The 27,508-nt window shown below is 37.5% G+C and overlaps 1 protein-coding gene across 2 annotated transcripts in view; it reads left to right on the plus strand.

The window, feature by feature from the left end:
• Positions 1–27,508, plus strand: part of PIGK (phosphatidylinositol glycan anchor biosynthesis class K) — a 70,506-nt gene that overhangs the window by 27,584 nt on the left and 15,414 nt on the right. For both annotated transcript variants that reach the window (XM_074152003.1, XM_074152002.1), the window contains one exon: positions 18,782–18,857. In XM_074152003.1, coding sequence (XP_074008104.1) covers positions 18,782–18,857 — 76 coding nt within the window. The remainder of the gene's footprint in view (positions 1–18,781; positions 18,858–27,508) is intronic.

The raw sequence follows: 27,508 nt of genomic DNA on the forward strand, positions 1-27,508 counted from the left end.
AGTTTTATGGCTGGTAATAATCAATGCAAGAGATGCCTTAGAATAATAGTGATTAGTAGTGTGACATGGAGTTTATTTATGGTAGTACATCATGCAAGAGGTACTTAGATGAGGTTTTAGATGTCCTAGATAATTGTTTCTTACTGTTTTCTAACTGTTTCTTTCCCCAAACGTAAAATGAAGTGCTTTAGAAGACACATTGAGAATAGGAAAAAAAAAAAGAAGGGTGGGGGGCCGGGGCGGGGGCAACGGGAAAGCTCATTTTACATGTCAGTGATTATATCATAAAATGCAGTTATGGAACAGACCTAATCACTATGCGACTGTTGCCTATATCTGGCTGTGAGCATAAGAGAAAGCTGCAGAAACTATGGCTGATATAGATATCATTAGAAAGGAAATCCCACCTACTGAGGAAATCCCACCATCTTTTAATGTGTCGAATGAATATGCAACCTGCACATGGTAACAAACTGAAGTCTCAGTAGAGCTAGTGTAATATAAATTGAAACAGGGAATAATTAATGTATTAATGCATTTTGTGCCTACTGTGCTCATCTAGCAGTTAGTATTTTCCTAATTGTAATCAGAATTGCACAAAAGAATAATTATATAATAAAGCTAACTTCACAATAAATTTGAAAAGAAAAAAAATTTGCTGAAATGAAGTGTAGCAAATTGTAGATTATTTTTTCTCACTGGCAATTGTCCTTGTGAAATAAAAGAGTAATTTTTAGGTATGCTTCTTTTCAAACTGAATCAGAAAAAAGTTAATAGAGGAGGAGGGAATCAGGAAATCAATATAATCAGAAATAACAGCAATATACATGTTACTTGTCTACCCAGGTCAATAAGCATAATGTGTTTCTGGTTGTAAAACCTGAAATTAAGGAAAATTTCCATATTCATAACACATGATAAAAAGGTGAATTATTATTGTTGAGGCAAATGGGTATTGAATGCAACACATCCCCAAACAAACTAATGCAAAATCAATCTCAGGGTTGAATTCTATGAAATAGTAATTTTCGTAGTTTGGAAAGCCTTACTATTTTTTGCTCATATTATTGATATTGCTTAAGAGGACGACAGCATTAAAGGTGAATTAATTTTAGCAGAGGTTGTTTCAACAGCCTACTCTACTGGACCAAACTGCCTCCAGCATGGCCCTGCCTGTTTACAGAGTAAGGTTAGGGGCCAGATTCGAGTAAAACTTTAGTCCAGGAATGCTACTTTTGGACCTGATTTAGTGAATGAAGTAGTTAATCTGTTTGTTCCTAATAGCTTGGTGTGGAACGATGTTTTTAATTCTCAGTCCTATATGTTGGATGGATTTTGTGTAGTTGTTTAATCTGCTCAGTCTGACTGAATCCCTGTGCTTGAGTTACTTTTTGTGAGTAAGGTGGTAAGTGCTCATGGAAGGTGTTTCCTATCCGGAGTAAAGAAATATGACATTGTCCTATAGAAAATATTAAGAGAACATCTCCTTTGCATTAATTCAAGGAAAAGCAAAACTTCAAGAACGAATATGCATTGAAGAATTTAGAGCTAAACTTCAATATTCTGGGCAAAATAGATTTTAAATAGAATCTTAGTGAAGAGTGTTTGGAAGTGGCTCTGGCCTTTGCACATACTTCATCTGTTTGTTGGCATATGCAGTTTGTTTCCTGTAGGTTATAGACCAACTTGGTAACAGACTATGTGCTAATCTTAAGAAATATTTCATTAAAGTGACCAGAAGTATTTTTTTTGTGACAGGGAGATTTGAACTGATTTTTATCTGCAGTGGTAGTGCAGAAATCTGCAGTTCTCGTTTTGGTTAGTTGTGTCCTGCTTAATCTACGTGAAACAACAGTGATTAATTTTCTTTCAAAATAAAGTTACCAAAGAAAGTCTTTTGTTCCTTAAGAGTTACTGTTTTTAAAAATTGCTTTATCTTACATTTACTGGTTTATTAATTAGTATATTTTACCTGGAAAATACTCAAAAGACAGAAAGAAATGTACTCAGGCATTTAAAAAACAAACAAGCAAAACCCCTAAAAAGCCCCACTTCAATTGCTAGTTTTCAGAATTTAGCAAAACTTATCATTTTTCCAGTTACTACTGTGAAATACCAGGATTCTCATCTGGTACAGTATATAGCACCTTAGTCAAGGAACTATTGTTATAGAGCAGATAAGATTAAAAAAAGTCATTGGGTTTGATGAAAACCTGCATGAACAGTGGGGGAAAAAGCTAAAGTTACCATAGCAACCACCAGTGCTTTAGACAGAAGCTAAGTAGAAAGAGGAGAAACGTAACAGAAAATATGAGGGCCATTTCATAAAGCATTAAAAAATAAAAATGAATTTTTAAGGGAAATATGATTAATACTCAGCTTTTATCACTTAGAAATTCCTGATAAGCAGCAGATTGTCTTTAAAATAAAGATGAGGACCACTATTAATAAAGAAGTCTTAGTGTGGGAGTCTGTTAGACCCTATTAAGGAGATACTTTTGTGAATTTGATGAAAAATGGGTGAAAGTTTTATGAGTTTGTGGGTGGGTTTTTTTTCTTATTTTCTTCTCTGCAGATAGTTTTCTGAGTAACTGCAGTCTTAACCAGTGTGGTAAAAAAGGCTCTGAAAACGCCTTTCATGATATAAACATGGTCTCAGAGAGAATGACCCGACTTCTTCATGGGATGGTATGTTGGGTCAACTGACCACATAGTGCTCCCTGTAGTGCAGGAGTGGCAAAGGCAGTTTTAAAATTCTTGGAAATGAAAATTTCAAGAACGAGCAGTGTTGGTAAGTTTAGGGGTGTGAGTTGCCCATACATAACAGGTTTATGGAAAATTACGTGTGCAGTCAGTTGCCTGTGGCTTTATGTCTGAACCTATGTTCTGATAGCAGTGATTAATTTAAAGGCTGAGGTTTGCTACTTTTTTGGGGTCTTTTTTTGTCTTTTTGAATGGAGTCAGTATTCTGCAGTGATTTGATACTGGGTATGAAGTCTAGTGTTTTGCCTATATATTTCTTCACAGTTGTGCAGAATTAGATTTTATGTGGGTGAACATTAAATGTACATGGGAATTAAATTGCAAGTATCATTTCTTTTCTACTTCCTATGTAGCTATTAAGTCTTAAATTTGATCTCAGTCCTCATAGAGCAAAATGGCCCATGTTGGAACCTTAAGCAAATAAGAAAACTATGAAAAATGCACTTTAATGTTCTGTCCTGAAAGACTGCTTTGTATGAGTATTGAAACAATCTAAAAGTTTGAGTACAAAAAGGGAAACAAACCCCACTTTATCCTTTCTTTAAGATGCAGTGTGACTCACTTCTTGCCTTCTTTTCAAAGGACTGTGTTGGTGTCTGCTTGATTGCGGCACACTTATCCTCTGATATTGTTAGAATATGATTCTCATCATATAGTAGTAGGGTAGTACTTAACTGTTCTAGATAATATCATAGCCTGGGGCTTTGCATACATGTCAGTGCAGTTGTTACTAGTGTTTGTTTCTTCTGGAAAAAAGCATTGTTTCTGAATAAACAGATTATGGTTATTTTATAAACCACTGTGAAATGAAAATGTTTTCCTCTCCTCTTGTACAGAAGTTTGCAGAAGGGTAAAAAGTTTTGCATTATTCCCCAAAGTCTCCTTGTGGATCCAAATGAAACATTTGAGATTAGTTCCTTCCCGTAAAGTGGTCATAGCATTTTTTTCTCCTCTGATATTGTATGTTACAAATATCTGTCTATATTGAAGCGAGAACTGAAACTGATTAAGCTGAAATAATGAATGTTGTAAAAAAAAAAATAAAGGTGGAGTGAATTTCTGTAAGTGCTTAAGGTCCCTACTCTGGAAACTTCAGGTGGGAGATGTAGAAGCACTTTGACACGGATCTTGTGTGTATTTTATTGCCCCATCTAAAAACCATTCAATAGTGCCTCTATAGCATGATTTCTGTTCCAGATTAAGTGTAACAGACTTCTTACTACATGATGTCAGTTTTTCTTACAATAACTATGACAAAAATGTATTCTGGATCAGTTCAGTGTTTAAATACAAGACTGATGTATGCCACACTACATGGCATATTTAATGAATTCTTGTCTGTTATCAGGTTGGGGTTTGACCCAAGAAAAGACCTTTTCCGGGGTGGCTCCACATAGTGAAGTTTTGTGTTGGGGCAGTGCATTATGAAGCAGCCAGTTTATGAGCACAAACTGCAGTGGAACAACCAGAAACCATTATGACAAAGGCAGTGTACGTCCTCGTTCCTGCTGCAGTTGGACTTTGTCACAGGAGGATGCTGCCCCTGATGAGTCCTCTTTCGTGCAGACAGAGCCTTTTGCTCCCTGTGCCTGCTTCTGCCAGAGGTTTGGTCCAAAAGTCCTGTAGAAATCTTCCAGATCTCAGTGTGTGGCCTTGTTATCACGTAACACAAGCTGTTAAGACTGTTGAGGTTATGTACGGTACACTCTGACAAGGTATTGTTGACATGTACTTCAAATTAGAGACTCATAAACATTACACTGGGAAACAGTTTTCTACATCATCTCTGGTAAGTTCCTGCAAAATTTAACACAAGCAAAAGCGGTATTTTTTTCTAGCGATTTTTTGTGCTGTTTTTATAGATACGTGGAAACTTAAAGTGTAGTGCTGTTAGTGGGTTGTGCAGGCTTGAAATATTAATGATGTTGTGAGAAAATGCGGTCTGTCACTCATGTCACAAAGCAGGAACACAACTGAGCTCTGACTATTTTGTTAGATTAAACTAAACCCCACTAGGTGGTGCAAGCAAATAAATCACCTTGCAAAATACTTCTCTCCAGATGAATAAATTTGGGGAAAGAGTGTCTTTTGCTAAATTAAACTATAGTCTTGTTTTTTTCATTTGTGGTTATGTACAATAGTTACTAAAATTTAACATTTAACTCTTAGATTGCTCTTTCCACATACAAGAACGAGAGTGCATTCTGGTTTTGACAGACTTGCGTATCTGCCTTTCTTAGCGCGTAGGCTGGTGGCACGATGCTGTATTGGTAGCTGGGGTGGTGGCTCAGAGAGGAAGTAGCAGAGGACTTCCACTGTGTTTCGCTGTGCTATCAGAAGTGGCTGCTGTGAACTAATATCCTTCCTAGGGGCTTACTGAGGCATTTTCAGACTTAGCATCTGCTTGGAGCGTTCTCTCTCAGGATCTCTCTTGTTGTGGTTTATCCTCTGCCAGTTTCACTTTGGATTGGCTTACCTTTACAGTAGGATTGTGTACATACAATTGGAACTATTTGTTTATGAGAAAAACAGCATTCAGACACTAAGGTACAGTAGTGTACTTTGAATTTACTGTTCTGGTAGAAGTGGAGGGAATAAGGTTCCAGTAGAAAATAATTTTGGAAATATAATGTATGCGGTTGATCTGTAAGGATTAATGCAGTATGTCTAATAGATCAGTGGTTCTAATATCTTTGTAAAAAAAAAACCAACCAAAACCAACCAGAAGACAAAACCCCACACCTAGAAACACCCCTTCATTGTACTCTTAGAGGTGATTATAATATAACGTTATCTGTTTGTGTTGCACTAGCTATACCATTGTCTTGGATTCAGCCTATATAATCTCTCAATAGCTCATTTTTAAGCTGTTTTTTCTTTCCCTCCTCCTCCTCATTGAAAAGACCCTCCTGTGTAATGATGGTTTTACTAAAGGTGCACTGGCCAATGGTTGGTCAACATCTTTTTATAGCCATAAGGTCAGTAGCAAAAGTGTTTGAATAACAAAAAAATATCCACATTCTTGAGATAAGTAGAAATTCCCCGAATCTTCCAGTTATGGAGAGCCATCAGCACTGCCATTTTCTTGTCATAAACCATGTCTTACCAGAGTTCCCAGTGGACCCCAGGCTGCCAACTCTTCTCAGAAGGCGATGGCACCGTGGTTCTGCCGTGATACTGAGGAAACCCCTGCCTGTGCCAAAGGGCGAGTGCTGCCGTGAAAACGTTGTCCGCTGCTTAGGAGCCAGCTTGAGATAACAGGGGTTCTTCTTATTGCTGTTTTCCCTGCTATATCTGTCCTTCAGGCCTTTCTCTCTCAATGAATACAGTGCATCAGTAAATCCTATATTGCCAAGTTTCAGTCCAGGATTGCGTAAGACAATAACTGCAGTCACTAAGCAGCTCTCTAGTGAAAGTTCAGTACTTCACAGTGCAGTATATTTACTGAAATGGAAATTTTTCATTTCAAAGTGACTTATATATTCATTGGTGGAGATGGGTGTGTTTGCTGCATTCATCCTCGTCTTGATAAATGCAGCAGAAGCAGGTTTTTGGTTTGTTGTTTGTTTATTTTGGTGGGGTTTTTAGGAAATAAGGTAGAGAGATGTTAAAGTATAAAAAGCCTGTGCCCATGAAATCTCAATTGACCAGCAGCCATAAAGAATACATATACTAGCCACAAAATAGTCTACACATAGTCTGTTTTACAGTAAGATTTTGTTAGAATGTATAGCCTCTATAGGGTAGACATAAAAAAAATTGCTGTGGAGGTATTAGACTTAAAATGCAGAAAGAAAATACTTTTTTTTCTCCCTTAGTTTCCAGCATACTTGGTTGCCATCATACACTTTTGGTTATCGTTAACTCCAAAACCAGAGTAGAATTTTATGATGATGCGTGTAGAAGGGCTTCATAGTATGTATATTAAAATACTTTGATATTTCTGCTGAAAAAAAAATCGGTGCCTATTGTTTTGATTACTTATATTGCAATAGCGTGTGGGAGTCCCACTCATGAATGAGGATCCACTGTAGCTGAGCAATGAACATGTACAATAAAGATACACGCCTGCCACCGTGGTGCTTATATTCAAAGTGCTCTAACAGGTTTGGCTACAGGTATGTTGAACATTCATGAAAACATGCGAGAAAGCAGATGATTTAGAAATCGTTTGTTTTCCATGAAACATTTAAAATATGAAGTTAAAAGGTGCAGGAGAATGTAAAGTCTTTACTAGACTTCATTTATTTCATAATATGTAGCATGCAAAATTTGTAGAAAGAAAGCTTCTTCCCTCACTTTGTGGATTATTTTTTTTTTTGAGCATATTACTGTGCAATTGGAGTTGTTCCATTGGTTCTGTAACAGTTATTCCACAGGCAGGTGGTGAAAAAGAAATCTGGCCTCGTTATCTGTACTAAGTGAACCAAGAAACTTTTAATTCCTGCTTTAGTTTCATAGTTGCCTTTTATGTACATAAGTATACACACACACAGACACATATATATTTATGTATAGGATTGTGAAGGACCATAGCAGCATTGGAGATTTTTAAGAAGAAAAGATTTTTTGAGATGTAAGATGTATTGAGAGCCTGAAGTTCTAAAAGCCGAGTGACAGATTGGCATTGTGGTGTTTTCTGCTTTACACAGCCTCTTGCTGGTAGTATATACTAATAATGTATACTTAACATACAGATTTACTGATACAATGTTCCATAGATACTAAACATTTGCAGGAAATTACTTTTAAATAATGGAAGAACCTACCACTGGAATGAGATAAAGGCCAAGATTAGGTTAATAATACCGGGGCTTCAATCTCTGTCACAATTGCATATTTTATGTAAACCCTTACATTTGTTTAAAAAAAACCCCAAAACATGAACAATCCTCTGACAAAAGAGTGGATTTTTTTTTCTGTGTTTTGATTTTGTTTTGGAAAGTAAAACCAGATTAACCCATGTAATATATATATTCTACTGCCATAAGACAGCCTTGGAAGGTTATGGTAAACTTAAGTTTGGGTATGTTCTGACTGGATACTGAAGGTTTCATTTTAAAAGTTAAAATTCCATTTTTTAAAAAAAATAAGTATTTAATATTAGTTTTTGTTAGACATTTTTGTTAGCATAATAATTCTGCTAACTCCTAAATTATTTTTACTGTGGGGAAGTTCCAACCCATATAGGTGTTCTTGAAAAATGTAATAATTTTTTGGCAGCTTAACATTTCATAGAAGTGTTTTAATACATCATAAAGAAGATCTTTGATGATTGCTTAAACGTTGCTTACCATTTACCGTCTTGATGATTAAGACGTTGCAGAATTCATATCAACGTAAGTATGGAAATAAACTGAGACTTCTGTAAAAAAGCTTTTTCACATTAAATGGTTTTCTCTCTTTACTGTTGCAGTAAGACAAATAAAATACTACAGAGACTTTAGGGTAACTGAGAAAGAAAGATGGGGAGGGACATGCCTGTAGCCCTTGGAGCTGCTTCTGTTCCTGCTTTAGCCTTGTCCCTCGGAGACTGCAGAGAGAGAGGGAGCTGATAGCTTGTGGCACGCTCTGAGCTGCTGCATCTGTCCCTGCCCAGCAAGAGGAGGGTGAGGTAATCGGAAATCTGGACTTGGCATGTGTCTGAGATGCCAGATTTCTTGTCGAATGTTTGGATTAGAAATCACCTTGGAACATTAGGAATCTGGTTTCTCCAGCCTACTGCTTGGCTTTGCAACTAGGAAGAGCTTGCAAATCCAGGCAATGTCTCATACAGGTAGAGCTGGCAGATGCTGGAACTACTACAGCATTGAATGGAGTGGAAAGAGATGCTGTCCCTCTCTTTGTCTCACAGACCTCAGACCTGGTGGCTTGCCTGGATAAGCAGAGGAATTCCCAAGTTTGTATGCCTGTTGGGGGACTGGCAAGTGGTGTGCTGTGTACTTGACCCAGGAGAAGTACGACTTGCTGCCGCTGCTTTTGTTCCTGGGAGCAGACCACTAAAATCATTTGGGCTTAAAGGCTGTAAAGTTTGTAAAGTCACTGAACTTAATATAGGGCACTCTGGTTAATATGCAGTGGTCTGTGGTGGAACAGGAGATGAGTCCTTTCTGGTTCTCGTACTATGAAATAAGCGAGGACAGAAAGGCAGACCATAAAATACCAATATGAAGACAAAGGATGACTGCTTTACACGGTCAAACATTAATAGATTCATTGTTCAACACCAGCAGACTCAGTAACCTGCAGTTACTCGTCTCTTGGCCTCAGAGACTATAATCCAGTTAAGTGTTTGTATCTGAACTTGAGGTTTCATTTGCCATTAACAAGAACAAACAAAACCAGAATCCAGACAAAAAAGTGCACAAGTCATCTATAAATAACAGAAAATCATGGTCTGGAAGATAAGACTGATAAAAAGCTTAAGAGCTGCATGCATGCTGTGCAGCTTTCTGTGACAAAACCACCTCCTAATGTGCTTAGCAATATAATGTTACCTAGGTCCATGCCTTGACAGGAGATCTAAAGCATTTGCTGCTAGCTGATTGGAATGATACTCAGTTCTGGCTGTCATAGCCACTCTTAAGACTTCTAGAGTTGGCTACAGAGAGAAACACTACTGGTGAAAGAAGGGAAAGCAGTTGGTTTTGTGGAATACTGTTTTGAAGTTCTTTGTCTATCTTGGTTGTCTGCTTTACGGAAATGTGTTACCGATCATGTTGTATCCAGAAAGATCAAGTGTAACATCTAGTGGTCAGGGTAGACTTGATTGCACCCTAAACCATTTCTCAAAAGCCCAGAACTATAATTTTTGTGACTAATTTTCTGAGTGCCCGGTGTGTAGCATGTTTCTCTCAAGAAAACCTAGGTCTGTTATTGGTACAAATATATGCTCTTTTATACACTTGTAGAAAGATGTTCAGTTGGTGTTTTTTCTTGTTATTTCATATCAGTAGGGGCTAGAAGCTGACAGGCTGATCAGCAGCCCTGCTGTAAAGGATCTGGAGGCAGTGGTGGACACCAGGTTGAATATGAACCACTAGAGTACCGTCATCATCAATAAGGCAAGCTACATGAGGAGCAACATGATTAGCAGATCAAGCAATATTGTTGTTATTTCTTTTTGATGCTGGTGAAACCCCACCTGAAACACTGTGGCCTTCCCCTTCAAGAAAGTTGCTGAGATAGTGGAGAGGGGTTGCCGAGATGGTCAGGGCCTAGAGCACACGGCTTGTGAGAGGTGTTGGGAGATCTGGGCTTGCTTAGCCCTGAGAAGATGGGAAATGTAGTAACAGGCTGCAACTATTTGACATGCAGTTATGGAGATGGCTAAGGTAAAGTCTTCTTTTGGTAATGGGGACATTGGCTGTAGGTTGTGGCTTGTGAGGTTCAGGTTGTGCATTAGGAGAAATGTTTTTGTAAAAAGGGTAAAGAAGCAGCAGAGCGTGTTACATGGGGAACTTCGGGAGGTTTTGAAGACTCAGCCAGGCAGAGCCGTGGCTGACCTGATCTGGTGTTGGGAGGTTGAACCAGATGGTATCTGAAAATCCCTTAGAAATGTTTGTATAATTCTGTGTAGTTACCTCCATCGATTAATTGGAGTAAAGGGGCAAAAAAGTAAAGCAGGAAGCTTGAAATGTAGGGGTAAGGTAGAAGGTCCGAGTATGGTGTTGGGCAAGAACAGACATTGCCACTGCTACTTTGACAGATTCTTGTAGTGAACTAAGCAGTCTCATGAGAAATTATAGCTGGATGGTACATTACGTGACTCATGGACTGAAAAAATAGAAATTTGTGCCGTAGGTGTAGAAATATTGGGACTTAAAAAGCGTGTATTACAGGGTTTTTTAGAAGGTGCTTGCTAAAAGTGTAGCAATATAAACAAATGCAGATACCCTGTTTAATTTGAACACATGCAGGAAGGAACAGTGGTATCAAACAAAATACAAACTTCGCTATACAGACTAATTGTGGCTGCTAAATAATGGAATTGCCATCCTGGCACATTCCCATGTTAATTCTTTGTTTTAAAAACATCTTCCTGCTGATTTTTCTGACTTTCTGTGCATTGGCAGGTGGTGTTGAATTGGTCTGTGTAAAGATTGGTCACTGCTGATAAACTTTCATTTACAAAAAATGAACAAGCTTGCTTTATCCAGCTGAAACTATAATTCTAGTGTGAACTGGTAGTAGTATTTAAACTGCATGTCTGATGTGGTGGCAAGGGAGGGTTTGGTCTTTTTTCTTTGAGGTTTCTGTGAAATTCAGTCACGGGTTTCCAAACTACTAGTCATAGAGCGATAATAACCTGTGTTTTTTTTAACCACTCTTTTAAACATTTTCCTGTACAATTAGGAAGGACTGGGTTCAAGGGGGAAATTTGCAGCCTCAGTTACTAGTTACAGCACATAACACATTCAATCTAGTTTGAAGTGTGTCTCAGCTGGGTGGGCGATGTTCTTTTCTGACTGGTTTTGGACCGTCAGTAGAAGCTCCTCTGATATTGCTGGACTTGTCTGTCTAAACATGTCCTGAGTTTGGGAAATTTGATGGAGACACTTGTTCTCTTCCATCCCACCCCCAAATCCTGCCTGCTGTGAAAATGAATTAACATTAAGCAATGAGTACCTACTTTTAGCTGTGGACTCAAATGGTGATTTTCAATGATAGAGGAGAGACTTAGCTGGTCTTTTTATCTCCATTTTGTTATTAGGATTTTGTGCTTCAGCAGCATCATCATGTTGAAGTTTAAATTAATTCAAAAGAGATTTTCTAATTTACCTAAAATGTGGAATATTTGAGATAACAAAATGAAGCCCTACAGGTCATGTGTTTTCCAGTAGCAGCAAAGTTAGTTCTGCTTACTTAAGCTAATATTCTTTTTAATTCCTTTCCTGTGTCTTGCCTAAGTATAAAAATAGGAGCTGGAAGAACAGAAAGTCCCTTCAGCAACTAAACGTATTTTGACAAAAGCCATGGACTATAAAAGAGCAGAGAGATGATACCGATCAGCCTGTGTTAAAACACACTATAGACTTCTGTTAACTTCTTCTTAGGATCTTGGGATGGTTAAGAATATGTAGTTTGAAAAAAGTTAATCACATGAAATTCTTTAGATAAAAAATTGTGTGGATCACAGAAAGGCAGAGGAAACACTTGTTACAGTCTAGTTTTATCCAGTTTATGAAGAAACGGATTATAACTCAATGTGTCTGTCAGACTGGGAACACCAGCGGACCTGTTTATGACCAGGTCCAACAGAAATCACTGTGCATTTGGAGACTTAAGGTGCTTTTTAAACCCCAGGAATAAGTCTGTACAACTAGTTTGGGTCAAAATCTTTCACATTTCTTTTAAAATAAGAAATGAATAGATTACAGAAAGCATTTTGTGTTTCTAAACCACAAGATGCTTTGCTGCTTTATTCTGCAGGAATATCTCTGTGTAGAGGCCAGCACACTGAAGTAAAATGTTTTTTCTTTTCAATACAAGTCAGTAGCTTCCTCCTTCAGATAATTATAAATCTGACTGTGTCTAACATTGATTTAGTTTCTCATTGCATCAAAGATCATTTTTGCCTTCAATTTTTTTCCTTTATCTCCATATTGTATTGTTCATTTTTGTGCGATCTTCTTTTTAACCCATCTTTGATAGTATGCCACCTGCTAGGTTCTGTAAGCATCATGAAGTGGAGGTCACAGCATTCGTGGACCGAAGAATCTTGGTGTGCTTGGCTGTACTTGTGAAATACCTGCACATTTCCACTGTAGACATAGCTCCCTCCTTTTCTCGTCTTTGAATATGCACTAATTGCTTACTGGTTCAAAGACATGACTTTCAGACTCCACGGCAATGAACTGCAAAAGATGCACATTAGCATTCTGCTAGACAGACCTGCAAGGTCGCCCAAGGTAAACTGTCAGCTGCCCAGCTTACCAAGGCTCAATACTGTGGTAGAGAATGAAGTTGTTTGCATTATTAGGTATATCAGGTTTTTAGAGGGGGACATCCACACTCAGCTGAGCAAAGGTTGCAGTCGAAGGCTTTCTTAAGTAGCCAAAAGACTTGTTTTGACTATTTAGCTGAAGGAACTAATGCCATGAAGGAGACATTGTGAGGAAGTTCCCTGGAATGATCATGTTCTCGAGTGTTTGCTTCTCTTCTTTGTGACTGTCCATGTGGTAAACATGCTTATAGGCAAATCTTGGATTCCCTTAAAAAGATGATAAAAGGATGGATTAGCACACTTTTTGGAGAAGAGCAGTTAACCATGATCTCATCTTTTCAAGCACTGGCATTTTCCACGTACATTAGTGCTTCTGTTGTTTAAACATACCCTATCCTTAAATATGTGTGAAGTTAGGATTTAGCAGATAGATCAAGTACCTGGCGTTAATCCAAGGTCTAATTCTTAATCTTTTGTAGTATGGATATGGTAGATAAATTTCTCAATGGCCAATCTAAAAACTATTCACTCAAACCCGACATAGCCCATTTCAGCCTCTCTTTAATAGGAAACCTAATAACTTTTTCTGATGTGGTGCATAAAGCTCTGGTATTTTGTTTTCTTTTTATTGCCAGATGCAAGCGTGTTCATGTATTTACAGTCAATAAAGCTATCAGTGCTATACACCGGTTTAGATGAATAATTTCAACCTTTCAGTCTTGGGTGTCTGATTTAGGGCACTGCTGTGTTATTTGCATCCTTTGGTCACGTACTGACTGCCCAATCAGTTGCAGTATTACTGATTTTGAGCCACTTCTAGAAGTGGGACAATCTGGTCCAGTATTTTCATTCATACTATTCAGAAGCTATACGTCAAATAAACAAACCAGGCTGCACTTTAGGACCAGTGTGGGTTGTGTACATCTACAGCAAATAAAGAAGGTAATCCCCAAACCCTTCTTTCCATAAGGCATTTTTGTCTCTGAGATCCTCTTCTTTACCCTGTTCACACTCTGACTTTGATTTTCTATGGTTTCCGAGAGAGGTGGTTATATATTAGGACTTGCCATCAAGTAACAGTAGTTTCAGAGAGGTACAATATTACCTATGCGTGGGTTTTATACATGAAAGAATATGCGAGCTGTCCAAACCATCAGATCTAGAGACTGTATAGGAAGGAACAAATATTGGCCATAGTCCTTTTGCTTCATATAATTAGTGAATAATTATATTTGCCCAGAGAGCCAAGTTTTATGGCTTATCCTGTTATCTAGACTTTTCTCTCTCTTGAAGTGTCTTAATGGTGCATTTCTGCCATGAGCAAACTAGTTAGTGATCACATGTTGCTCTTTTTTCCTGTATTTTTGTAATACTTGCATGAGATAAAATGTACCTCTGCCCTAAAGTGACTGCAGCTATTCTGTGTAGCAGACCGTAGGCTGGATTAGCACTTGTGGCAAAATATGCCACCTCTTGATGCAAGGGATTTATTTTTCTTTAGCACATGTTGACTCTCTCAGGATTTTTCCCGTAAGAGCGAGCATGCAAATATAAATAACAAATAAGATTTTTTCACTAAATATCTTGACACATTTTTCTGCATTTAGATTCACTTTCCACAGTTTCTGTTTCATGCTTACTTTCCTTCATCTAAGAGCAGTCACAGTGGCAGTATAAAAATAACTTTTAAATTGAATTTTTCAAGATCCTCCTCTTCTGCTATCTCTTACTACTTCCCACTTCTCTTCTGATTTTATGTTTCTTACTAGTCCTCTCCCTGAAAATCAAGATCTCCTTATGCTTTGCGTTACCAGCTGTCAGGCATGATGTCGTATGTGCTGATATGCCGCTGCGTTAGCTTGCCTTGGCACTGTTGGCAGCACTCTGCTGTCATGCTCAATTGAGACAGAAAGGACTGTTTCTTACTGGAAAATTAATTCATGAAAAATGACTTTTGTTTTTGCAATAGAACTGTTTTGAAAGAAATTAAACATATGAGGAAATTTGTATTACAACAAATTAGCCCTTAATTTTATAAAGGTTTAAGTGTCAATTATAAAGGAACTAGATAGTGAGACCAACTAATTTTGTGAAATTACAGCCTCAAATTGCCACGTGTGATCTGATCACAAATTCCATCAACAGATTATTTTTTTTTAATTTCGTTTTTTTTCCCAACATAACTGGTTTTGAGCAAAAGTGAATGCCACCCCAGGCATCTGGAAGTTATTTCTGGAAGGAGAGTAGTAACCAATTTACTTGTGTCCCTCTGAAAGGGAGAGGCAAGGTCAGGATGATGGTAATGGAGATGATCTTTCTCCTGACCTGTTCTCTTCCCTAGCCCTGCAAAAGAGGAGGAAGTAGAACATCCTCTTCTGTGTTGACCTTTTTCTCCTCTCTACTCACGGCCTTCCTATCCCTTACGCTTTTTAGAAGAGGATTGCCTTTTTCATGTAATTTTGCCAGTCAAAGAGGTCTGATGTTGGTGGGCCGCTAATCTTAGGGCTAGTGTAAAATGAAGTATCAGTTTTGCAGCAAGTTTCTTTCTCCTTGGTACCAACTGGCCTGATTGTGGCTTTTCTTTGATCCACTTGCAAAACTGACCAAGCTCACCAATTGTCATTTTCTTAGAGACAGAATACGAGGCTGCTCCTGTGCTTGTAAATGAGACAGACTGATAATACTGTCTTGCGGTCATATGTGACATTTAATTGTTAGCACAGTCCCTGATGCTATTTTGGCTTATGACAGGTAGGGCTTTCCTGGACAGTGTTTGCATGTGGTTCAGGGTATAACACGTGCCAAGAGCAGTAAGTTTTGGATGCAGCCCCTGCTTTGGGGGAGAGAACTCAGCGATGCAGTTGTGAGCTATGTCATGTTGCTTGATCTTACTGGTAGTGAGCTGTCTCTGTTCTTATTTAAAATATAGCCTCTGTGCCTACTTGATTTTAGGCTCCAATAGTTGTTTCTGGCCTTTTCTCAGGACAGACAAGTCTTGACTTTACTCCTGTTCTTTCAGGATGGATGCTGTTTCATAGAAACCTTTTGGATGCAGTGTTTCATCCTCCATGCTGCTTACAGGGTAGCAATTTCTTGTTGCATGGTCCAGTTTTCACCTTTGTGAGAAAGAATGACTGCACAGCAGGTTGGTAAAATAAAAGAAGCAAAAAGAAATTCAGAGGAAGTTGCCTTATACCTGTTACACAAATATTTAGACCAGTTTCACTTGACAAAATGCCATGCAATCGTTTTAGATGGTAGCACTGCAATATCATAGTAATGAAGACTACACTGTTATTGTCAAATTTGCAAAGATCATTTACTGCAAGTTATTCTTGCACTTTATTTAGTAGCCTCAGATGCCCTAAGTTTATTGATACACTGCTTTATCATACCTGCTAGCTCAAGTTAATGACTTGCTCCAGGTAGAGAATATAGTTGGGCAATATTTCATACAGCTTTTTTTGTCAAGAGTTTTGAGCTTCCATGCTTTAATTTATGCAGTTTAATATAAAAGATTGAGATACGTGCTTATCCGGTTGAGGAGGCTTATCTGCAGGAAAGAATCAAAACTCTCTTATGTAGACTTGACAGCTAGTACCTCACTGAGTACATATACAAGAAGTTCATGGCATTTAAGAAAAAATTTTGAGAATAGTTCTGAACTGTTCTTCCAAAATACCTGCGTGCGCGTATACTTACTATAGTGTGGGTACATATATGTAGACACATGTATGTATATATATTATAATGTGCACCTATGTAATCTATGTCTTATATATATTAAAAATGTAGTGTAGTTCAATTGTTGGGTTTTTTTCAGAAAGTAAATTTAGGAAAAATGAAAAAATACTCTTTCTTGATGTTGAAGGGCTCCTATCAGCCTATTTTCAATTTAAATCTAATTACTTTAAAATCCACGTTTATACTGTTCTCCCTTCCCTGCTTTTTTAGTAAAGCTTCCTAAAGCTCAAAATTATCTTGATAATTTTTCTCTTTTTTAATCCTTTGACATTTGAAGAAAGGTCTTTTTTTCTGTAATCGACAAGGAAGGTGTTTGAATATGCAAGGGAATGCTGACTTTGTCTAGACAGAAAACATTGCCAAATGCACAAAGTCCTTGATAGAACAGACAAGCCTTTTTTTTTTTTTTTTTTTTTTCTTTGCTAACATTCAGTTTAGAGTAATTGTAGCTGTTACTTGCAACTTGAAGTATTTAATTTTGGGGTGTGAGATACTGTTGTTCTGGTTTTTTTTCCAAATTTGCAGTGCCTCTGTAAAGTGTTCAAGATATTGATGAGTATTTTGTTCTGTCTACAGTGATTGCACATCTAGAACTATGGCTAAGAAATGGGTTTATGTAGCTGGTATCCATAAATCAAGGTGTTGTGTCAGCTAACAGGCTCCCAGAAGAACAGAAGTCATCTTAAATTCATGCTGACTGTGGGCAGCTAAATAGGCAGTGGTATGTTTGCCAGTGAGGACTCCGCAAATGGTAGAAAGTAGAAAGGAAATCAGTGGAAAGGTTCCTTCTACACACCACAGTGGGGTTGTGGAGCCCACTTAAGCTCTGATGGTTGTGTTGGCCTGTAACAGCAGTATGTTTCATGTTGTGAGCAGAAATTCATCATTGCCATAGTAGTCCAAAACCTCTAAAAACCATATAAGTAAATGAGTAGTAGACCAGCTTCAGTAGTTCAGAGCTTGCTTACTTAATTTTTCTCAAGCACATTAAGCAGTTCTAGTCAGGCTGTCACTATGGTCTTTGAAATACTGCCACGTTTCTTTCGTTCTAATTTCTGATACAGTAAGACTTCCATACTTCCTCATACTCTGTTCATTACAGATTTCTGGGTATTCAGGCTCTCATTTGGAGCTTAAAAGCATTCCAAATCGCAACATAAATTCAGAAATGGGAAAGGGAAGAGACTCGTGTTTATTGTCCTCTCTTTTACCACAGCCTGTTGACTCCCAGTGCAGAGTCTGAGTCTGTAGTTTCTGGTTCTTACCTGGCAGCCAGTCTGCAGGTATATTAACTTAGCAAGCATGTAGCATTTTTTACTTGAATAGGCATAAGGTAGTAATTTGAACCTGGAAAATAATGTCTTGGCCACAGTTTTGTCTGAAAGTAATTCCGCTTTAACTTTATAGAAAGGCGTTGTTTTCATGGGGATCTTTTTTCCCCCTTCATTTCTTGTCATCTTACTCAAATTCCTATATATAGAACTCTTCAGAAAGATTGAGGAATGACTGATGAAAACCTTGAATGATACTTTGAAAATGTAGCACATGCTGTGTCGTTCCAGTAGAAGAAAGCAATATGGTTGAAGGGTTTAAAACATGCTTTCATATTAATTTACTGTAATTTAAATATTCTTTTAAGAGACTGCTTATGGATTCTGAATTTTCAATTGCAATGACAGTTTATTCGAAGTTTAAAGGGTTATGATGCATTTTCTTTGTGAAGTATTCTACTCTTTTTGTTCATGCTAGTTTCTTTTGAAAGCTAGCTACTGTGCTGGCAAATGCACAAATGTGTCTGGTGTTGAACTTCTACCACAGCTGAACACTGATGTGCACTTAGAGCAAAAAATGGGAAACGGTGAATAATTCCTCTTCCCTTTTGAGATGAACACATTTGAATTATGTTGGCAGGACTGAGTGAAGAAGCCTGTATTGTTAACAGGCTGAATCTGCTCTGTAAACGCGTAACGCTTTTTTCCTGTGGGGATTTCAGTCCAGCTTTCACCAGCACTTTGTTTGTCTAAAACTAAACATAAAGGTTATCTTAGGGTTCTGCTGCTAAATTTCTATTTCATGTGCTTTGGTCAGGGAAAGATGTCCTCAATCTTACACACACTTCTGTTTACTATAAATTAATTCTTTTACTCGGCTTTGTAAGATATATATTCAATTAATGTCCGAAAATACACTTTTTCTTCATATTAAACTGAATAATATCCTAGATAGCACACATTGAAAAGTAATGTACCTGAAAATCTTAAATTCCCATAATTTAACTTGGTAAACATTGTACTACCTTTGATAAATGTTAACTTCATTTCTTCCCAGGCTTCCAAAGGACGAGTTGGCAACAGAGCCACTAAAATATGCTGAACAACTTCCTGTAGCTCAGATAATACACCAGGTATGTCTTTCTATTTTAAGAATTTTCTTTGAGAATAAACAACATCTGTAATGCTTAAACCGCTTTTCTAGGTCATACAGAATCAGTGTCATCATGCTGGAAGTATGTAAATCCAACATACTCTTCAGATGACAACTATTAAATTATAAAAGTCTTACTCTGAACATGGCAATGAAAAGATGTGTCCTCTATGACACAGCTGACACTTCTGAGGTTGCTGTTAAAATTGTTGTGTGTCTACTGATATAAAAGATTAAAAAATCCATTAATTTCTTCAAATTTGCTGCCTGACCTAAAGCAGATTCCCCTTCCTGAAAAAGCAGCCAAAGTATAGAATCATTATTGTGGAATAATTGTCTTGACGAGTTGAGTAGCGAAAACAATCTTCCCTCCTAATACAGCTCTGAACGAAGTGTTAGCACTATTTCTATTTCTAACTGTAGAAGTGTCATCATACTTTCTGCTTTGCACAGGGTTTTTTGTTTTCTTTTTGTTTTGCACAATAAAAAAACCCAGAGATTGAGATTTTGCTCAGGTTGTGTCTTCTAACTGCGTCTTTATTTAAAATCAATGCTCTTCCATTGATTCAGGTAACCAAATGAGGGATGATTTTGGACATCTGAGCTGGGATTGAATAGCAGGCTACAGTTTTTATTATAACAGGTCTTTTGGTTTTTTTCCCTGATATATGGCAAGGAAGAGGAAGATCTTTTCTGTGCAGAAAATTCTATGCTCTCTTCTTAGTCTTTTCTCAAAGTTCAAGGTCTGATTCTTAATCCATCCTGCTGGTAGATTAGATGCCCAGCCTGCATTCACATGTCTTCTCATTCTTTGCTGTTAGCTCTGCCTATTTTGTGGAAACACTCATAGACGAATAACATACATAAAACTTGTGATATACTGTAAAACATGGGTATTGAGACATAGCGTCTTCCTTCTTGGTGATGCTTTAAAGAGATCATAAAAGACCTACTCCGTAAGAGTCATTTGGAATTTTCTCAAAAAAAATTATTATTTTTTAACTTAGTAGATCCGAGTCCTGCTTTAGGGACAGGTAACTATAGTCTAGAGTGAATAGGTCAGATTACTGTTTTTCTGATCGTACCTTGGCAGTATGGAATCTTTCAGGTTTTGTGTGCTCTGAAAAATTGACCTGAAAGTTGGGAAAGTGATGACAGTTCATCATGGGAGACAAAATGATACCGTCTATTCACTGCCTTGAGATAAAGAAGACTTCCAGCTTGAAAACTAGGACTTGATATTGGCCAGGGTAGCAATAGCGAGACAAACAGTTGTGAGATAAAGCTGTTGTTTCACACTGGGCTGGTTTTGAACACTTAAAGATCAACAGGAACAATAAATGTCAAAGTTGCTTACAAAATCCTATATCCTATTAGTATTAATTATTACTGTAGATTTTTCTGAATACCTTTGTCAATCATTGTTTTTAAGCAGTTGAGTCACACGCTGCAGGCAGTGCTGGTTTTACCTTAAAGGAAACATAAGCTTTATTTTAAAATTTTAAAGTGCACAGGTCTTTTCTGTGAGACGTAAACACAAGGGATTTTCAAACTTTTGGCTGAAATCTGCACCTCGGGGAAGAATCTCTGATGTGTTCAGAACATGGAAGATTGGAAATCAGGACCAGTTTGTATGTCAGGAACTCCCTGGTGTTGTCAGAGCTTCAAATGACCCAACAGCCTGCAAATGTCACATTTAAAATTCTGTCTTCATGCCTGACTCTCAGCATAAATGAATTAAACAGCAGAGCAGGCAGCCAGTCAATATGTTCTTAACAGTGAGAGTGAGCAATGAAACAGTTTGAGGGTTGTTTGGAATCAGTAAATAGAAACTGCACTGAATGGCTCACCTAGAGGAAAATCTCAAATAGGAAACAGAATTAACCTTTAAGATGGTCAACCAGACGAAATGTCATAGTAATATTTTTACAACATTAGGTGGGTAATAACCGCAGAGGGTTCATTTGGCTACAGTGTGTTACACTGCAATAGAATATTGCACTGTAGAAGGGCAAAAATGTTTTTATGTACTCTTATCTGTTTGCTGTAACAAATTTACTGGTAGCGTAGAGCTGTGGTCCACACAGGGCAGCAAAGCAAATCCAACGGAACTGCAAATGTCTTTGATGCAGAGAAACAGCATAAAATGACCATTGTTTAGCTGTCGTGTCAGGGAGTCAGGCGGCGTGCCCCAGTTCTGTACAATTGTGATGCCCTTTTTGAGCCTCGAGGAGCCGCAATCAGCTACACGTACTCTGTACCAGTGTCCTGGTGAATTAGCAAAGATGATCATATGTCGTTTCTGAGGGGCCTCTGACAATTGGGACGCGTAGTGCAAGGGCCATGTTGAGTTTATATGAACATACATTTTTTACTTTAAGAAAAAAGGAATAAATTATAAGTAATAAAAAATATCATGAGTAAAACCAGTGAATAGTATTTGTGGTGTTATGATGCTGTATCCGAAGGGGTAATCACAGTGTTTAGTATGGGCCTTTGCTGCTGTTTCTATATATCTGTAAGATTTGTTTTATGTCAGCCCATGGTTTGTTTACTTCTAGGCAGGAATAAAGGCATCAGTAATGTTTATTTATAGTATACATTAAAACTTCACAATGGTAGACAAGTGTCCTAAATGGGTATAATGCCAAACTAGACTTTAGTAGCCAACTTGGCTGCTAATTCTATCCAAATTTCACTGTAAATTCTGAACACTACTAAAAGTCTGCATGATTTTCTTGGGTGTTCACATGTGATTTCTAACATTCTCTTGAGTACTTTGAAAAAAATATTATACTAATGAACAGAAATTAACTTTTGATTTCTAATGTGGTTATTCTGCAAGAAAATTTCAGACTTGCTACATCCTAAAGTATTTATTGAAAGGAGACCCAGAACCTGATTTTGGGATTGATCTTAAACTTTATGGCTATTACTATTACTAGTAATTATTTATTAATATAGTACTATGAAAATAAAAAGATATCTCTATAAAGCTTCCCTATAAAGTTCCAATTCTGAGAAATATGTTATATTTAATGCATTGTACCATGGTTGGTTAAAAAGACAAATGTGAAGAAAAGAAAATAAATAGCAGAATGAAAACAAATACTAACATTTAAGCTACCAGTTTTCAGACATGAACCAAAATCAGAAATTTGTAATCAAAGTAGCCCTCTCCATTTTCAAAAACAAAAAGGAAAAATGTGGGCTTTTAACTGAAATAAAAAACCACTAGTGCTTCATAAAGGAATGCAGTCATTAATACAAACTTCTAAAATGGCAGAAGTGAGGCTTTCAGAGGAACTCCCACAGAACGCAGACTTTTGAATGAGATTCTTTGTGTACAGCCATGCATACAATGCTGCTACTTAGAATAAGTTTATGAATAGTAAGGCCAAAAAAAAAAAAAGGAAAAAAAGGAGAGAGTACTTTAATTCTGTGCTTGTCTTTAGTTGAAACGGGTCTGGTGAAAGAACAGGAGAAACTGTGTTTGAAGAAGATTGTTTTCGTTTGTCATAAAGGATATTCATTGCTGGCCTTCCAATTCAGCAGGTATTTTAATAAAAGTAACCGGCTTTAGTGCCAGTGCTCATGCTCTGAATGTCACTATGTGTTAATGTATTTTGTCTAGCTGGGATGTAGGATATTGAAGAGACTTAAATTGTTAGAGGTGTCTTACTGATGGAAGAATGTTTTATTGGCATAAGGCACGTTTCAGTGGGTAAATGCCAGATCTCGTGATGTTGTTATAATTGAAAACAAAGTGAAACAGCAAATTCAGGCCATGATCAACTTGCTTGCTTATTTTAGTCCATTGTAAAATATCGAGCAAATAAATTAACATGCTGTTAAAACAGGCTGGTATTTCAGGAAACTAACTTCCCGCCCATGGTGGTGATTGCACAATTTACTTGAAATTTGACATGACTCACAGTTGCCCATTTACTTAAAAATAAAGAGTTCCAAGCTGTTTTCTCATGTAGGGGGATGTATGGGAGAATGTTAGATACAATTTCTAATTAAATTAGATTGAGTTTCCTTTTGGAGGTCTGTATTAATTTTATTTGTTTTGTAGAGTTTTTAACCAGTGCATTTCTGTAGCCTCTCTGTAGAAGCCTTAGTGGAAAATGCCTCCTGTAATCTCAGGAGATGACTGGGAGATGGCGCTAACCCTGTTGAGTAAATAGGTCTGTGTGTTCCAGATTCCAGTTGAGCAACTCATGTGACCACCATTAGCTTTGCTGAGCTTAGACTCAGAGGACGTTAGGGAGTTGCCACATTCAGTCTAGTTTGAGGGTATCGACTGCACTACACAATAAGGGATATTAAATATGAAATTTAAGAAAGAAGATGGGAGGGGGATCTACAGAGTTATAGATGGACATGCTGATGATCATCAAAGATGGCTGTAGCATTGCAGTACTGTATTGTCTTGCAAGAAGGTCTTTGTTTCCATAATTCTGTGCTTCTGTAACGAGTTTGCTCCCCCTCCCACCTCCCCCCTCCAAGAAAAAAAAAAAAAAAAGAAAAAAAAAGAAATCATTTTGCTTTGAAGATTAGTTTTTATTCATTCTCAGGACCTCATTCTCACATAGTAGAGGGGTGTTAGTTTATTGCATTTGTTGATGCTATTCCTGTTTCACGCTGATTTAATTGAGAGAGGTTTTCCTTAGCAGCATTTGGCAGAAATTGTTGAAACAGTATTAAGAAAATAGAACACACCATGTCGTATAGATTTTTTTGAAGTATTTTTTGATTATCTATAACACAACAATTTTAGCTCTTAGACTTAAATGTTTTCACAAACATTAAATTAAAGTGGTTTTATGTGGCTTACGATCTTTGTGAAATGCTCAATATGAAAATTAACCCATCACATACTGATAGAGTCTTGAAAGCATAACTTCAAAATTCAGTGATCATACTGGTGCCTTGCCCCTCGTCTTGTAGCTCCCCTACAGCAATTGTTAGGTTTCAAGGAGGGGACCTCTCGTGCTCAGTCTACGTTTGTTCTGATGGTGGAGTCTTGGTTCCTATTTATGTCTCATAAAAACCATGAGTGGTGTTCAGAAGTTTGGTCAAGTATGCAAGGTGTCTAATAGCACAGTGGTAGCACAGATTTGGGGTTTTTTATTTAATTTTTTTGGTGCCTAAACCGGTAATTTTGGTTTATGGATAATAATTTATCAGAAGTTTTGAAGTACTTTGTTAAATGATACTTGCATTTTACTATGTCTTTACAGGCTCAGAGGTTCAAAAGCAATTTGTGATACTTAGATGTGTCAGGTTGGATGTGTAAAGTTTTAGAGACAGATATTTATACATTCTATGAAAATCCGTCCCTGTAGCTGTGTTTGAAAATAGCTTTAAAGAATAGCTTACTTTTTAAAACGCTGGTCATAGTATTCAGGTAGATGATGTCAGAGATAAAATAAGACATTTTCCCAAAAGGTCCAAATTTTGCTGCACTTGTTGGCACAGACACAGGTCTTTTCAGGAATGCTTTTCTTTGTCAGAACTGCATTTTTTCAGGATGACTGAAAATTGAATTTTTCATATCAAAGATTAGAAAGTGCTCTCACTTTCGAATTCAATTTTATTTTGACAAAATACATTACCTGGCAGCCCAACAAAAAGCTTTGTGGCATGTCACCTTGCACTAGGACACCTGCCTGCTCAGGTTTTACTTTTGCAGTTCTGAGCAACGTACTGAAGACAGTATTGTCTTGAGTAGAGGTGAGAAAAGCTGTTTCAGATGCGTGTCGTGGAAATCTGCCAACATCCTCTTCCTCACCAGCAGACCTAAAGTCATCTTTGGGGATCAGGCATTCTGACTATATTCCTGTGCAGAATTAAACCCAGGTGTGCTGTACACCTTTTGCTGAACCAGCCCATCTTCATCTAGGACGCTTGGGGTGCGTAGGAGTTAGAAATTAATCTGTTTTACTAAGATATTTTTTTTCTTTTCTGTATTAAGTGTATGTTTGTGAATTGTGTAACCTCGAGATGGTTTGTCTGCATTTTATAACTCTAATGGAGGTGGTCTCAAGTAGAATAGTGGCTGGATGTTATCCAGTAAATACGAACTTGTTTCTTTCCCTAATTTATATACAGTATGTGGATTTAATTTCTCTCACTGTTGCGTGAGTTAGAGAGTATTTAAATTCTTTTGGCTTGCTTTGAATTGAATGCTACCTAGCAGAAAACTGTGCTCAGAAGGAGCAAAGTAAACTTTCTGTGAAAAGCTATTACTGCACGGTTTTGCCGAGCACCAAACCAAATATGTCATAGAGCAGCAATGATACTCCTGCCAACACTGTGTGCTACTTGGTGCATATAAGTGCTTTGAAGTTCACTCCCTAATATTTCTTCTAATATTAAGGTTGAATAAAAGAAAATGTGAGTTAGCAGTCTTGCTGTGTATATGAGTCATTTAATGTATGCAATGTGTACCTTTAAATTTAGAGAATAAGTGCTTAATTATTTTGATAGTACTGTTTTCTGTAAGTAATAATGTTAAAAGTGGGGAAGTCCTCTGTTTCTCTGACTCACTCCAAGCACATTCTTGACTTGGTTGTAGCTGGTACAGATCTTTTACGAGCAAAACATTAAACCAGAAACATTTTCAGGCATTTTTTTAATCTAGTGAGCTACTGCATAGTTAGTGATGGTATTCAGCATCCTCATATGTAAGCTGGTAGTCCACACAGACAGGAAGATTGTCCCTCTTGTTTTTCCGATTCAGAAATCAAGTAGCACGTTAGCCTAATGAAATCTCGTAAACAAAGTTGTAACGTTCCTGAAATAGAGCATATTTCTGAGCGTAGCGTAAAATATTTTTGTAAAAGATTTAAATTATAATATTTTTGACTTGCTGTTGATTTTCTCCTCGCTGCTTCCTGATTATAGAAGACAATGATGTGGAGTTAGCATAAATTAGTGATGATATGTTTTTACAGTCAAGGTGCATCTGCTTTTGTTTTGTTATGGTTTTTATCTGAGTATGAGGGAAACCCTCTGGAAGCAGAGACCTAGTAAAACAGTCTCTTTTCTTCCATATTCCCATTAAAGGACTGTTGTGGGTGATCATTCTATGTCTATCCAGGATCATTATTTTACTGTTTCTCAACCACAGGGAAGTTCTGCTTTTTTATCTCTTTAAGTTGAAATATTAGATGGAAGCTCTTCTCTTAGTCTTCAAGACACAATAAAGATAAGTATCTTAGAATTATTTTTCTTTCAGTTGCTGCTCCCAAATGTTAAACATTTAACAGTAATTATAAGAAACTTCATTTCTGTAAGGATAGGCTACCAAAATATTAATGCATGGGGAACTCTTCTTTTGTCTGCATTGTCTGCACTGCTCGGCAGAGCCAGAAAAGAAGCACGACTGGTTTTTGTTGCCAACTGAGCATTACAGGGGAACTGAATGTAGTATTAAATTCTTCCAATTATAGCTGAGTACAATGGATTGAATAACTAAATGCATTGAAAGGCATCTTGTTGAGGAACCCAAACAGTCAGTTGTGGTGTTCTTGTTTGTAACTGCTTCCTACTAGAAATACCACACCGAACATTTTCTGCAAGCCAAGAAGGGGAAACTTTGCCGTGGCCTGTTGCTGCTGCCCAGAGACATTGGGTTGCTTTTTCTTGCCCCAAATGTTGCATGCATGGTCCATCCTTTCTTCCTTGTTTATGCATTAAAATATGTAACTTTACCTCCTTCCTTAAGTTTTTTTTTTTTTAAATGAAACCAAAGTATATTTTAAAAGCAATAAAATAATTATCTCTTTTTTTCCTATGCACAGCTCTGTTAAGAACAGTTAAGCAGTTATCAAAATGTTCTGTTTGATGTGCATTTACATTGTTAGCTCGCCTGGGTGTCAGTAGGGTCCAATCTCTGCTGTCATGTCTTGGAATGTGAATTTATCACTTCTTCACAGAACTGGCACCCGGCAAGATGACAGTAACCCTTAGACCATACTATTCCTCAAAGACAGTCACCTCTTTGGGGAGATGTGATACGAAGAAATGGATGCAACTGATGCAGTGTTTTAAAAATGACCATTTTAGGCTGTACAGATCCTGTAGTTTGGACAAAATAGTATAGCACCAAACTGTTCAGTTTCCTGAGGTCGTGTCTTTTTTCTCTTTCCCTGACCTATGAAAGCCCTTACATTTAAAGATTGGAATTGTGTCTTCATTCTTTTTTGGCACAGGATGGAAGATCAGTTTGACAGGCAGCTTGGAGCGATTTAACTAGGGGCTGCCCCTCAAGTGGCCACACTCCACTCTCCCCCATTCTCTCTCTCCCCTGTTGGAGTCCTAGGGTCATTAAGCACAGCAGTGAGCTGAAAACTACTGCTTAAAAAAAAAAAAAGGCAGTTTTCAGCCTGGCTGGGTATGTGACTACAGAATTTCTAAAACCAATTAGAATAGGTAGTATCAGCCAAAACTGATAAAGTGTATGTTTATTCCCTGAAAATTTTTGTTTATGTTTTCTCATGAGCAGGTGAGCGAGAGTGAAAATAACTGTTACTCTGGAAAGCTGAAATGGAAATAAATTCAAGGCTTTTGCACATATCACGGGAGTGCTCAGTTTGCCCTTGAGAATACTGGTAATATGAG

This window comes from Numenius arquata, chromosome 8 (genome assembly GCF_964106895.1).
Source record: "Numenius arquata chromosome 8, bNumArq3.hap1.1, whole genome shotgun sequence".
Taxonomy (NCBI): Eukaryota; Metazoa; Chordata; class Aves; order Charadriiformes; family Scolopacidae; genus Numenius; species Numenius arquata.